This window comes from Sciurus vulgaris (genome assembly GCF_902686455.1).
Source record: "Sciurus vulgaris genome assembly, chromosome: 2".
NCBI classification, from domain to species: Eukaryota; Metazoa; Chordata; class Mammalia; order Rodentia; family Sciuridae; genus Sciurus; species Sciurus vulgaris.
The window spans coordinates 104,761,180-104,774,694 of record NC_136462.1 but is presented as its reverse complement, the minus strand read 5'-3'; the positions used below and the strand labels follow the sequence as shown (position 1 = coordinate 104,774,694).

The 13,515-nt window shown below is 30.7% G+C and overlaps 1 protein-coding gene across 3 annotated transcripts in view; it reads left to right on the top strand.

Moving 5' to 3' along the window:
• The window catches only part of ZNF280D (zinc finger protein 280D), a 108,255-nt gene extending 95,942 nt beyond the window's left edge, over positions 1-12,313 (top strand). For all 3 annotated transcript variants that reach the window (XM_079129919.1, XM_079129920.1, XM_079129921.1), the window contains 3 exons: positions 760-805; positions 8,242-8,297; positions 10,429-12,313. In XM_079129919.1, coding sequence (XP_078986045.1) covers positions 760-805; positions 8,242-8,297; positions 10,429-11,059 — 733 coding nt within the window. In that variant the 3' untranslated portion in view covers positions 11,060-12,313. The remainder of the gene's footprint in view (positions 1-759; positions 806-8,241; positions 8,298-10,428) is intronic.
• Positions 12,314-13,515: the final 1,202 nt, after the last annotated feature.

Here is a 13,515-nt window from a genome sequence, read left to right as displayed (position 1 = left end):
CTTAGTATATAATATCAATATGTTTTTTATGATGCTTGGTTCACCAAATAACTATCTTTTAGTCATCATCAGTTTCTGAAACAAAGATCCTTTAGAAAAGCTAGCTGTTATATCGTTGATTATTTTATAAGGTTTTCTAGATGACATAGACCTTTGTTAATATTGTTAGTAAGTTATAATAAGCATTGTTTAGGAGTCAAGAAGTTTATACTGTATAATTAATTTTTGAGTAATGTTTATGGAGGTTTTTAAGAATATGTCCTTCAAAATTCTAGATTATTTTTGAGATTTCACTGCCTCTAGAGTAACTTAATTGTAATACATACCGAAGTGACATTATCATTGAATTTCACTGTAGAAAAAGGTTCTTACTTTTAAAGTCCTATTATAATAAATATTGATGCATATTTTTGTGTATGTGTGTGTATGTGTGTGTATTTCTAGCTCCTGTTTTTACTTTTGAAGGAGTAATTCTTTGTTTGAAATTGTTTGCTAATGTCTTTGTCTTTTAAATTGTACTTAGCAGAGAACATTCCTTAAATCTCTTGTTTTGAAATAGAAATACATGTCTTTATTCATTTTTAGCCATTTAGTAAATCTTTTATTAGCATGCACTTTACTTTTACCTTGATACATTTATAGAGGTTCAATTTACTTTTATGGTATAAAGTGTACATTTGTTTAGATTTATATTTTAATTACTATAGCATACAAAATATTTCTAAGTATAAAATAATGAATATTTATTTTGTTTTCAAGATTAAAAAATGAAGCTCCCATTAAGGAACAAGAATCTGTGTCTAAGGTATAGTTTTGATTTGTTTTATAACTTAATGGTTTATATTTCTGAAAATATTATTGGTGTGATTTTTTTTAAATTTCAATTTCCAAATGCATATGTCAATAATAATTATTGGCATGTGAAGAAAAAATAGATTTAAAAATTTTATCAAATATAAAAATACTTAATTTTAAGTAAAATATTAAGGTTTTTTCATTTTGACAAACACATCATATATTTCATTTGCCTATTATTTAGTTTAACTATTGTGTAGTGGATATAAATTTATGAAGTAAAGATCCTGAACTAGGTAAAATCTCAGTCACTTGGCATACTGGAAAATTAAGAGTTTCAGATGATTTTATATTCTGGGACATTTCCAGTGCTTTTCATTTCTTTATGTAGTTTTCCATTTCTGTCATACTCCTTTTACTTGAAGAATTTCCTTTGATATATCTTATGTTGTTGGCCTGCTGGCAATTAATTCTTCTGAGACTTGTTGTTTAATAAAATCTTTTGCATTTGAAAAGATACATTTTGGTAGGTACAGAATTCCCAGTTTTGTTTTTGTTTTTGTTTTTTCTTTCAAACGGTTTAAAGAATGTTGTTTTCTAGCTTGCATATTTTCTGACAAGATGTCTTTCTATAATTATTGTCTTTGTGTACATGTAATATGTCATTTTTGTTCGATTATCAACCAGTTTGAACATGAAATGTCTTAAGTCTGTTTTGTTCATTTGCTTTTTTATATGTTTGTCTATTTGTGTCTTTAACTGTTTTTTGATGTTTATCCTAATTGGTATTTTCTGAACTATCCCTTATCTACTACTTCTGGAGTTCCAGTTTCACATATGGTAAACCATTTGATGTTAGCCCTGTTCTTAGATGCCTGGTTTATATTTCCATTCCTCAACCCACTCTTTTTTTTTTCCTTTGTTTTTCAGTTTGGGTACTTTTGTATACTGACATATCTTCAGTTTTACTGATTCATTTTCTAATTGTGCCAGGTACACTGATGAACCCATCAAAGGTATTTTTAACCTCCGTAATGGTGAATATATTTGTTTTTATTTCTAGCACTTCATTTGATTCTTCTTAGGGTTCTGATCCTTTATTGAAAATCCCATTCTGATCTTGCATATTGTTCCCTTCTTCTATTAAAGCATTTAACATATTAATTGTAGTGATTTAAAAATTTCTGTCTGATAATTCCAGTATCCAGATCATGTCTTCCTCATTGTGTTCTTACAGATATTTTTCCCCTTGCTTTTCTGGGTGTTGTATCATGTTTGTTGGAAAGGGAGACACTATGTGTAGGACCTGTGTAAAGAGTATGTATATGTGGAAATATGCTAATGTTAATCCTTTAGCGTGGGGTTTGTTTTTGTCTAGGAAGGCATTCACCTGGATTTTGGGTTTCTCCTTGCTATGATTACCTCAAGGCAAGTACCAGATTCAATTCCTGTGTTAATTCCTTATGTTGAGGATGGTGAATTTTTTCTCAGTGTCCTTGCTCCATACTCAGCTTTTGACTTTGCCTTGAGACTGCGTCTCCAGGAGTATCTTTATCTACACTCTTGCATTTCCTCCAGCAACGCTGCTGGTGCTTATTACTTGGTGTTTGCCATCCTGTCTTGGGTGGCAGGGAGTAGGGTAATGTTCTCTTTTGTGATTTGCCTCACTCATAAACTGACTCTAATTATATAAATTAATTTATATAAATTAAATATATTTAACTAAATGTATTAGTTAAAAATAAACATTTTCAACTTATACTAATTTTTTTTCCTCTAACAAATATAGCATCTAAAAAGGCAAGTGGTATGTTCAGAAGAAAATACGTGGAGAAATTGATCAAAACTACAAGGGCAGTAACTAGTTTGACTAGAAAAACAGTATTCGCCTGCTAAAAATGAAGTCTCTTAACATTGAAACCCTTAGGACAGAATTACCATGAAATTCAGAGTTAAAATTAAGAATTTTCTTAGAATGGTGAAAAAGAAAATGAAATTTTAGAAATTTCAAAAGCTAGAGAATATACTAGTTGTTCAAGAAAAAGAAGTTACCCACTGGTGTTGTGGTGGACACCTGTAATCCCAGCAACTCAGGAGGATCACAAATTTGAGGCCCGTCTCAACATCTTATCAAGATTCTCAAGCAAATTAGTAAGACTCTTGTCTCAAACTGAAAAATAAAAAGGTTTGGGTATTTAGCTCAATGGTAAAACACCTGAGGGTTCAATTTCTAGTGCCAAAAAGAAAAGACAAAAGATACTTTAGGAAGTAAATTTTAATCCTTCATTGTGGCCACTGATTTCATCACAAGTGATTTAATTGAGTGTGGATCTATCTAAGCACATGATTCAGGTAGAAATCTGTTTCTTAAGCTAGGCAAAGATTTGCAAAAGATTAATCTTTTAAAAAAATGTTCTATTAGTGAATTCATTTATCATAATCTCCTTATTTATACTTCAAACTCCTTGCTTTTATTTTATTTTGCATTCATACTTTCTTTTTTTGGTACCGGGAATTGAACCCAGGGGCACTTAACCACTTAGCCACATCCCCATCCCCTTTTTGTATTTTATTAGAGACAGGGTCTTGTTGAGTTGCCTAGGGCTGAGTTGCTGAGGCTGACTTTGAACTTGGGATCCTCCTGCCTCAGCCTCCCAAGCCTCTGGGATTACAAGCATGCGCCACACTATGTCTGGCCCATTCATATTTTTTAGCAATAATATATCAGTTAAATTTTTCCAGATCAAACAGTGGTTTCAAGATTGAAAGAACTTAAAATCTGTAATTACAGAAATTTCATGTTTCATTATGATCCTTTTTTTAAATTGAAGATTTTTAAAAATATATTTAAATTGATAATTTGATAGATGATGCCTTATAGAATATGATAAAATATTGTGATTTTAGATATATATTTTATGCAAAAGTAGTTTACCTCTTAAGGAATTATTGAAAGGTTGGTGTAGGACTATTTCTGATTTATTTGAACTTATACAGGTTATATTGTAATATACATAATCATAAAAAGGAATCTGTCTTATCTAATAAATTCAAAACATGTATAATGCTATTAGCAGATCATGTTAATCTGAAATACTATTGAGAATTAAAGAAGGAAAGTACTTTCCATTCTCTTTTGATCATAAGCCAAATATAATCAATCATGAATAAATGTATCTTATTAGGCATGCTTAATAATGTCATGACAAAAGAAAGTTTTGCCGATTTGATTGACACAAAGGAAATACATAGAAAATTTTCTCCCAATAAAACTTATTAAAAAAAAACCTAGATATTATCTGGCTTCTTAAAATATTAATTAGTTAGAGATGATGTTTGCTAGGTGCAGTGCTGCATGCCTGTAATCTCAGTGACTTGGGAGGTTGAGGCAGGAGGATCCCAAATTCAAAGCCAGCCTCAGCAACTTAGTGAGGCCCTAAGCAACTCAGCGAGACCCTGACTCTAAATAAAATACCAAAAAGGGCTGGAGATGTGGCTCAGTGGTTGAGTGCCCCTGATTTCAACCCCAGTTCCAAAAAAAAAAAAAAAAAAAAAAAAATTAGAGATGATATTTACATAAAAAATTCTCCTGGACAGGGATATAATAATGGAGCAGATATGATAAGTGTATATATTCAGGGGTATACAAACCAGTACTTCCCCCCTAAAAGGATTATGCCACATTTGTGCCATTCGTAACTCATAGTCATAATAGAACATGAAAAATGCTGCATCCGTTGAAATGTGACCATCTTTTTTAGTACTGTACGAAGTATATGCATAGGGGAGGGAGAGAATCACTGAGCCAATGGGATGTTCTTGTCAGTCTTAAAAGAACTTAAATCATATGATGTTTGATGGTCATTGAGGTAAAATACAATCAAGACACTTAGGACCCAAATTAAAGAAGTTTATCAAATATTAAAAGTTATACTATCTAATGGCAGAATACATTATGCTGAAATTGAAAGCATCTTCGTACCAAAAAAAAACATCTTGATTACAAAACATCATGCAAACTATCTGTACAGAATGAATGAATCAAATGGAATTATTTGAAGTTCTACAATGAAAATACAATGAGTGTACATAAAGCTGCATACTTCATGAAAGGCCTCTCTTCTTGCTTATAACAAATTATAGAAAGCAATTTTGAAAGTATATTCAGTAAGTATGAAACTTTAGCAAGAGGTGATTATCTTCCCAGCTTAGAAAATAAATGAAAAAGTTAAGAAGTTGAAAATGAAATGGTGAGGGAGGAAGAGGACAACCACCTAGTCACATCAGCCAAATCAGCCCTGGTCATCAGTGGGTGACACATATCTCAGCCAAGTTATTTTCACATCCCTGACTTCACATTTGAAATAGACATGAAAAATAAAGTGTTCTTCAGATTTCAAATTTTTAAATGAAAGAAAAGTTGTTTGCTATAAATACATAGATTTATGTAGAATAGCCACTGACTTGACACTTAAATTTCTTGACAGTTTAAATTTCTATCCAAGTTTGATCTGAAATAGTTTAAAGCAATATACGATATATGGTATTAATGATTTGTAATATAAAACTGACATTACATTTGGGTCTTCTAAAACTTGACATATTGTGCTTAGTGCGATCTCATACAGATTTTTGAAATGGTATTCAGAACTTTTTAACAGTTGTATCCACAGTTGCATCTTGCAAAGAAGTTTCAGTAAACTAACAACAAGTTAAACATTTTCAAGATTGTCCATTGGTCAAGAGAAATTGTCAAACATGGCAGTTTGCTTACTTGTTACAAGGTAAAACTTAGATTTTGAAAGTATATTATTGATGTGTTTGCTTTCATTAAAGCTAGGAAAGTTAAATGATAATAAATTCTGATTTGGTTAGAATAGTTAAGCTCGTGTTGTAGATTTCAGTTCAGCTGTTTTTCAGTTTTTCAGTGTTGTTTGACTAATATTCTGAGAAACAACAATTAAGAATACCCAAAAACTTGTATTTAGGGACGTGCATTTTTTTCTTCTTCCTGAGGCCCATGTGTGACTTGACAACAGCACTGATCCCAGCACAGTTTTTGAAACTATTGCATATGCTGGGTCAGTAAGTGTACTATGATTTCCTTTCCATCCCTATACTTCTTACTACCTTTCTGGAGTTAAAAATATGCATACTTTTTTTACTCGTTTGTTTAATTTTCTGTTCCTAATGCTTTTTTAAAATTAGAATTTATGTAATGTTTGAAAATATTTTTTCCAAAATGTTTATACACACACACACACACACACACACACACACATTTTGGGGAGGTCTGGAGATCTCTTCTCTGATCCCTGCTTCAATTTAAACTGGTTGCTCTTTAAGTCTGATGCGTTTTCCTTTGCCACTCTTTGTTATTGTATGTTCTGTTTCCTGAAGCATAAATTCCTCTTTTCTTGGTTTCCTTGTCATTTTATTGGTTCGTGTGTTCTATCAGCTTCCTCAGAAGTAGTGTATCTTTTTTCAGTTTTTGCACATCTAAAAGTATATTTACTTCAATGGTAGTTTGACCAATGTGTAAAGAAAACTATTTTTCTATGCATTCTTTCAGTATTGTTTTTAATAAGTCTGATGCCATTTTTTGTTCTTTTTCTTTGTGTTTAGGTTACTTTGCTCTTTTTAGAAACCTTAATGATTATATTTATAGCTGGTGTTTTGAAATTTCATGATATGTTTGCCCATTGCCTTCTTTTTCATTCACTATGGTAGGTGTTTGACAAGCCTGCATTTTGAAGACTTCTGTTTTGAGAAAGTTTTCTTGTGTTCCTTCTTTGTTATTTCATTTTCATGTTCTCTCTCTCTCTCTCTCTCTCTCTCTCTCTCTCTCTCTCTCTCTCTCTCTCTCTCTCTCTCTCTCCTGTTTTACTACATTGGATCAACTGTATCATCTCCTTTCAATGTATATTTTCTTTCTTGCTTACTTACCTATTTTAGTTGCCATATTTGTAATTTTGAAGTGCTCTTTAGTCTTTTATTCTTAGTTCTGTTTTTGGAAGTTGTCTTATTGTTTAACTGGTACAATAACATACCTTTCTGGGAATAGTAAGTATATAGATTATTTTTCTTTTGTTCCCAGCAATGTCGCTCATGTATTCAGACCCCTTTCTTTGTCCCTTCTTGTTTAGTTTGGTCTTTCTCATGTTAGAGGATGTCTTTAGTGTTGTGTTGATGACTGTCCACACATGATTAAAGAGCCAGGCTGAAAAGTTCATTGAAAACGTTGCAGTTTTAGATGGAGACAGGGTGCCTTGCATAGCCATGTTGGTGTGCACTGCAGAACTCCAGACAGTACTATTTACATATACCCATTTGTACTATAAAAAAATCATTTGTATTTACCATGTTAGAATTTTTAAAAACGGTTATTGATTGATTAATATAACAATAGTAAACCCAGTGTATGTTAACAAATAACAATTTTATTTCTGAAAAATAACTGTTTCCCCCAAACAAAAGAAATTTAGAAGAATGGCATTGTTTTATACTTGTGTATATCTCTTTAATGTCTTTCTTAGTGGAGGAAAACTAGATTCTTATGTTTCTGAATTTGGTATAATATGATATGTTGTTTTGGTAGAAATATCTGAAAAATATCCAGCTCCACCCAGTACTTTAAATCTTTTCAGATAATCGCGATTATTTTCCTTTGATACTACACCAGTGCTAAACAAGTGAAATTTTTTTTGTTTGTTGCATTTGTTTTGTTTGTTGCATTGTGGAATTGCATCACTGAATTTTTTTATACTTTGTACATCAAAATCTGTTGGTTTGTTTTACACTTTGGATTTTTTTAACTATGTGTGATTTTGTAATATCATGTATTGGTCTTTTGAAAAATATTGATTCACTGAGTTATTTAGATCCTCCAAATATTGACGTTATGTTACATAATATCAAGCAATCGCGTTCATTAATATTAGTTTTAATCTCATCAGTGGTGGGTGTGAATTTTTCCAAAGTATTAGTTTTTGTTTTTTACTTTTACTATTGGCAACAAATATTGTCAGTTATTTCTTTTCCTCCTCCCCTCACCTCTCACCCCCCTGTGATTGCATCTTGTTTTTCAAATTCAAATTTCATTTACTATTTTTTTGTTCAGTTATAATTATAGCTGATATTTGAAAGAGATTTAAGGACAATAGGTACTGATATCACTGGATAACTACTTCTTGAATTTGATCCAGAAATTTTTGATTTACTGAAATTCTTAGAAGTTAATATTTTGATAAATTCTATTTTTTGTTACAGAAAATTCTATTATGAAAATATTCTACTTAAGACTAAAAAATTGTTTTCCTATTTCTTTGTTGTATTCAGTATTTCTTTGTTGTACACTTGTTTCTTTTATCCAGAATGTCAATCTGACAAAAAATAGTTTTAAGTTTAATCATGAATGTAAAAGTAAAATATTGTGAATCTTTTCAGGAAATTGCAAGATCTAATATGACTGAAGAAAAAACAGAATCATCAAGTTCTGAAAGGTAAATATAAGGAAAAACTGAATCTCTTATAATTTAAATGTATAAAATAAAATGTATACCATGTTATTTCAAAATTAACTGACAGAGGACTCTGTAGCTTTTTGTATATATTATTGCTTTCAGTAATGACTTTTAATTAAATAAAGTTTTAAATTGTTATTTCACTAAAAATAATCCAGATCCTTGGTTTTTAAATCTTATTAACGTTCACAGTACATTTGATAAGTTGTTAAATTTTTTAAAAAGTACTTAATACTTAAATTACTTAGTATATGTTAATAAATTTTAGTTATTCCTATTAAATAAAAACAGTTATAAGATGCTACAGGTTATAAGACTGGGACAATTTTTGCAAATAAGTAATCTTAAAGTATTTTCAAAAAGCTATAAAGATGTTTCTGTGGTGGGATCTAAACATAAAAGTTTGAAAATTCAGGGATTGAGTTTTTAAGAATTTCAGTGCTTAGGTAGATCTCTATGAAACATAGTCCTTTTTAGCAAAAGAGAATCCCAGCATTCTAATTAGAACTTTATTTAGTATTTTAGATTAAGTATTTTACCCTTTTCTTTATGCCATGTTTTACAGTGGGTTTATTGTTAATCTGTTAAGATTAATTAATTTCTTACCTCAAAAAAGTAAATCACTGAATAAGACCTTATGAAAGTGTATCTTGGGCTTTAGTAGTAAGTTATCTAGCCTTGTCTTCACCTAACATGTTTCCTTGAGTTCTGGAGCAGATTGGGGCAGAAGGCTAACAAAAAATCAATTAAGGAGTTAGGAAAAACAGACTCCCTATATTGAACATTTTCTATAAATTATAGTTTAATATGACCTGAACAAAGATAAAAATTATACTAATTTGAAATGAGAGAAAAAATATAATTTTTATATGTAATTGATCAATAAAATCTAAGAAAATGAGCTAAGAATGATTGAAATTAATATTAATAAGGTAGTTTAATGTAAAAAAAATCAGAATCTGATAGACCAATGATTATAAAACATACTGGACAAAAAAGTTGATTCACAGTAGTAACAAAAATGAAAAATGTGCCTAAAACAAAGCAAAAGTTTACTGAGATAACTTGCAAGATAGACCATTTGCCAAATTAATTTATAGATTTAAACAGTATTACGTTGAATATTTCAAAGAGACTGGTTTGGAAACTGGCAAACTTAAAATAATATTTGTAATTTTCTATTTATAGATACCATAATGTATTTTATTATTTCTCCATGTTAGATACTAATTTGTGTGTTCACTATTTTTAGCATGATTTCAATGATCATTGTTGTACAAATGTCTTTTACATTTTTAAACTATAGATTTATGAAGAGTAGCAGAATATAGGTGATTTGCTCTACTAGATAATAAAGTACATTATTAATCTTTTGTTAAGACAGTGTGGTATTGGCCCAAAACTAGACTATAAACAGATCAGTAGAGCAGCATAAATTGATAGCCTTATACATATGTTAATTCAATAAATGATAAGTGACTATTTGAAAATGTTGCTAGGATATTGGCATAATTCATTGGGAAAAAATCTTGAGTTCCAGCTAGTTTTAATCTGTACAAATATGCATAGACACAGATATATGTATACATTGTATATATGTATGTGTTTTTTTCAGGCATGTGTTTATTTTTTAAAATTAGGCTAGTAAAAAATTAGGGATATGTTTGTCAATGTATATCTCATTTTGCATAGGGACAGACATTTTAAGCATAGAATGCAAAAACCATTATAGAAAGAAATATTTTTTCAAATATATTCCTAATGTTAGGTGCTCTGACAGATTAATAACAGCACTTAAATTTTAACCAAAAACAGTCCAAGGTCTTGAACAGATGAAATAATGACTTTAAAATCAGTGGATAGACTCCCTGGATGTCCTTTAAAATATTTATCCAGAGTTTCTCACAGTCTTGTTTAAGAAAATGGCCTCTTCCTAAATTGTAACCTCCCAGCAAAGACTGGAATCTGCATATGTTTTCCTTTTCAGTGAGCAAAGATGCCTTGACTTTTTTTTTATTATAATTATTTCTTAGCATATGCCTTTATTTTGATGGTGTTCAAATACATTGTTTTATGAAGAAATAGATAATGAATGATTTTATTTTTTCAGTAAGCAAGATAAAGCTTTTTTAGCAGAAGAAAAAAATGGATGTGATAGAAATTTATTTGAAGATTCATCAGCAACAAAATGTGAAGAAAATACAACAGTTTCAGATAAAGAAAATAATACCTGTCTTGCAGACAAGGAAACTGACTCAAAGAAAATCTTCAGTTATGATTTAAATATTGGTACAGATAAAATTGAAAAAGAAAAACAAATACAGCACATTTGTCAGGAAATGGAATTGAAGATGGGCCAAAGTTCAGAAAACATAATATCAAGTGATCAGATTAAAGATCACAACTCCAGTGAATCTAGGAGTGTGTTCTTTTCTTCGAAGAACATTAAGGATTTGCGGTTAACATCAGGTGATGTTAGCATTGATCAGTTTTTGAGAAAAAGAGATGAATCTGCATCTGTTAGTTCTGATGTAAGTGAGCAAGGCAGTGTTCATTTGGAACCTTTGACACCATCAGAGGTACTTGAGTATGAAGCCACAGAGATTCTTCAGAAAGGTGGTGATTCTTCTGCCAAGACTGATGAAGTAGTGTCTGATCGAACAAATGACATTCCTGGAGAAAAGAGTCGTAGTACAATAGAGACGACAGTAGACTTGGCAGATGAAAAAGAACAAAGTTGAAATTAGTCATTCTAAATTGTAGCATACCAACAGAAAGAGCATTTGGAACAGTGCGATCAGGTGAGCTCGGTAGTGCTGTGGTGGAGTTCAGAAATAGGAAAATGTGAGGGAGGTCATTTGTATACTTCACTTGTATGTTCAATCTAAGTTATTAAACAAATCAGTTCACCAACTATAGCATGCATGGTATGGATTTCCAAGTTTTTAAAAACATGACCAGGATTTTAATGAAGGCTTAGTTTGAGGTCAAAAGGCTATGTTTTTGAAGAAATGAGACTTGGTTGTAGAAATGAATGGATTATGAGAATATTAGTTACATTAATTAAACTTTTCAAACTTTCAGTCCTAAGCTTAAAATACTTATTATCTGTGTAATCTTTTCATTTACTTAAAGAAAGAGATTTGGAAATCATGTACCTTTTCAGAGTAATAGATTTTAAATAATGACTGATTGGCATTGTTAATAAAGGCTTTAAGTATAATGCTGGTAAATGGAGCATGCTCAGAGTGCTAAATTGATCTAATGAGAATATGGATGAACATAAACTTAATTTTGAATTCAATATAACATTCCAGTCTGTCAAAAGCATGTAAAACAGAATTTTTGAATCTGTGTACCTCCATAACAGTGTTAGCCTGCCAGGCTGTAAGCTTACCTTTAATTAAACTTTCAGTGAAAGTGAAATTATTAAAATATAAATTTATATTTGTGCTTTTGGTCAGTATGTAAGCTGTGCAAAAATCCCGATGTACTAGTTGTATAAAGTAGAAATTCATTGTTGAACTTCTGTAGCTACTATCCTTTTAATATTGTTTTAATATCTTCTTTACAAATAGACCCATAAAAATGGTCTGGAAGCTGAACCAAAGTATGGTATAATGTAGATACTGTAAAGCAGTAAACTGAAAACATGTCCTGGCATGTATTTAGTCATGTCTAAGTGACATTTTCTTAATTGTAAAATAGAAACTTCAAATGGGACCTAAAGCAATGATAGAGAAAATTGGTTTGGGGAATTTAGCCTAATTTACCCATAAGTTGGCTGCTAAATTGATTTTGCAGTATTTTTGTCATCTAGAACATAATAGATATAGAGATGAATAATATGAAGAACAATAGTTTGCTTTGAAGTACTAATAAACTTATTTAAATGCTACAGTTTTACTTCTTAAAACGTGCTTTGAATTCTTAAATTTTGTTTCACTGAATGTTAAATGTTTTAAGTGGCTATTAAAATTCTGTTGTATATAGTAGTTTTTGAGTAAATATTTGCAATAAAAATCTGTCCCTGAATCATTTTATTTTTCAGATCACTGCTTGATTCAGATTCCTTTGGTTCTGTTAGAAATCGTATACTCATCCAAAGAATTTATTAGAATTCCATTCTGTATTCTTCAACTGGCATATGATTTATTTTAAATCAGAAATTAAAGTACAAGGGATAATACTGCTGATATTTACAGAGAATAGTTGCTTTATAAATCCTTTTACTTAAAGAGAAATGCAGTTTAATATTGTACATTTTAAAATGACTTAAAGAGGCTAAATAGCCATAATATATAATTATTATTTTCTTGACTATTTGAGGAAGAACTGATATTTCCATCTTTCCATACCCAAGGAAAGACAGAGAAGCCCATTAACTGTCATCTTTCACCTTTTTGAAACAGAAATCTATATTAGGAAAAATTTGAAAATAATATAAACCTTAGAGGAGCAGGGAGTAGAAAAAAGTCTATGTAAGAACCACTTCTCAGTTTCATTTAATTTGTTGCCAAGCCTATCATCCTGTGCCCAAAACTCTAGAGTATTATGCCAAATTAAGTCTCTGAGTGACAACAAAAATCCCTTTTGAGATTTGGGTAATTTTCCCCCCCTTCATGTATATACCTTTAGAGTAGTGATAGTCAAAGTAGCTGTTCAGTGAACTACAACTGAGAAAAGGATTCTGTATCTGACTGTAAGTCTTTCAATGAGAAAGTCTGACAGTGAAACATAAAGCTGAAATAAGCATTGAACTTGGTAACACAGTTGATTTACATTCTCACACAATCTCTTTGTCTGATCCCCAACCAGGATCTAACAATTCAAAGAAACAAACCAAATCTTTGAGTAGTGATCAGTGAGTAGCGGTTGGCAAACTTTTTCTCCTCATGACCAAATAATAAATAATTGTGGGTCATATGGTCATAGTTATGCAACTCTGTCATGTAGCATGAAAGCAGCCTATGGATAATAAGTAAATAATAAGCCTGTTTATATTCCAGTAAAACTTTATTTATAAAACAGGATGTTAGCCAGATTTGGCCCATGCACTATGCTTTGTATACCCAAGCTTTAGGGTGCTTAGATGCCTTCAGTGTAGTTATGAAGGCCATTGAGATGCACTCTAGTGAATTTGCCTAAAATTACCCAAGATGGCTTATACTTCTCTGTGACCTAACAGTCAAATTAT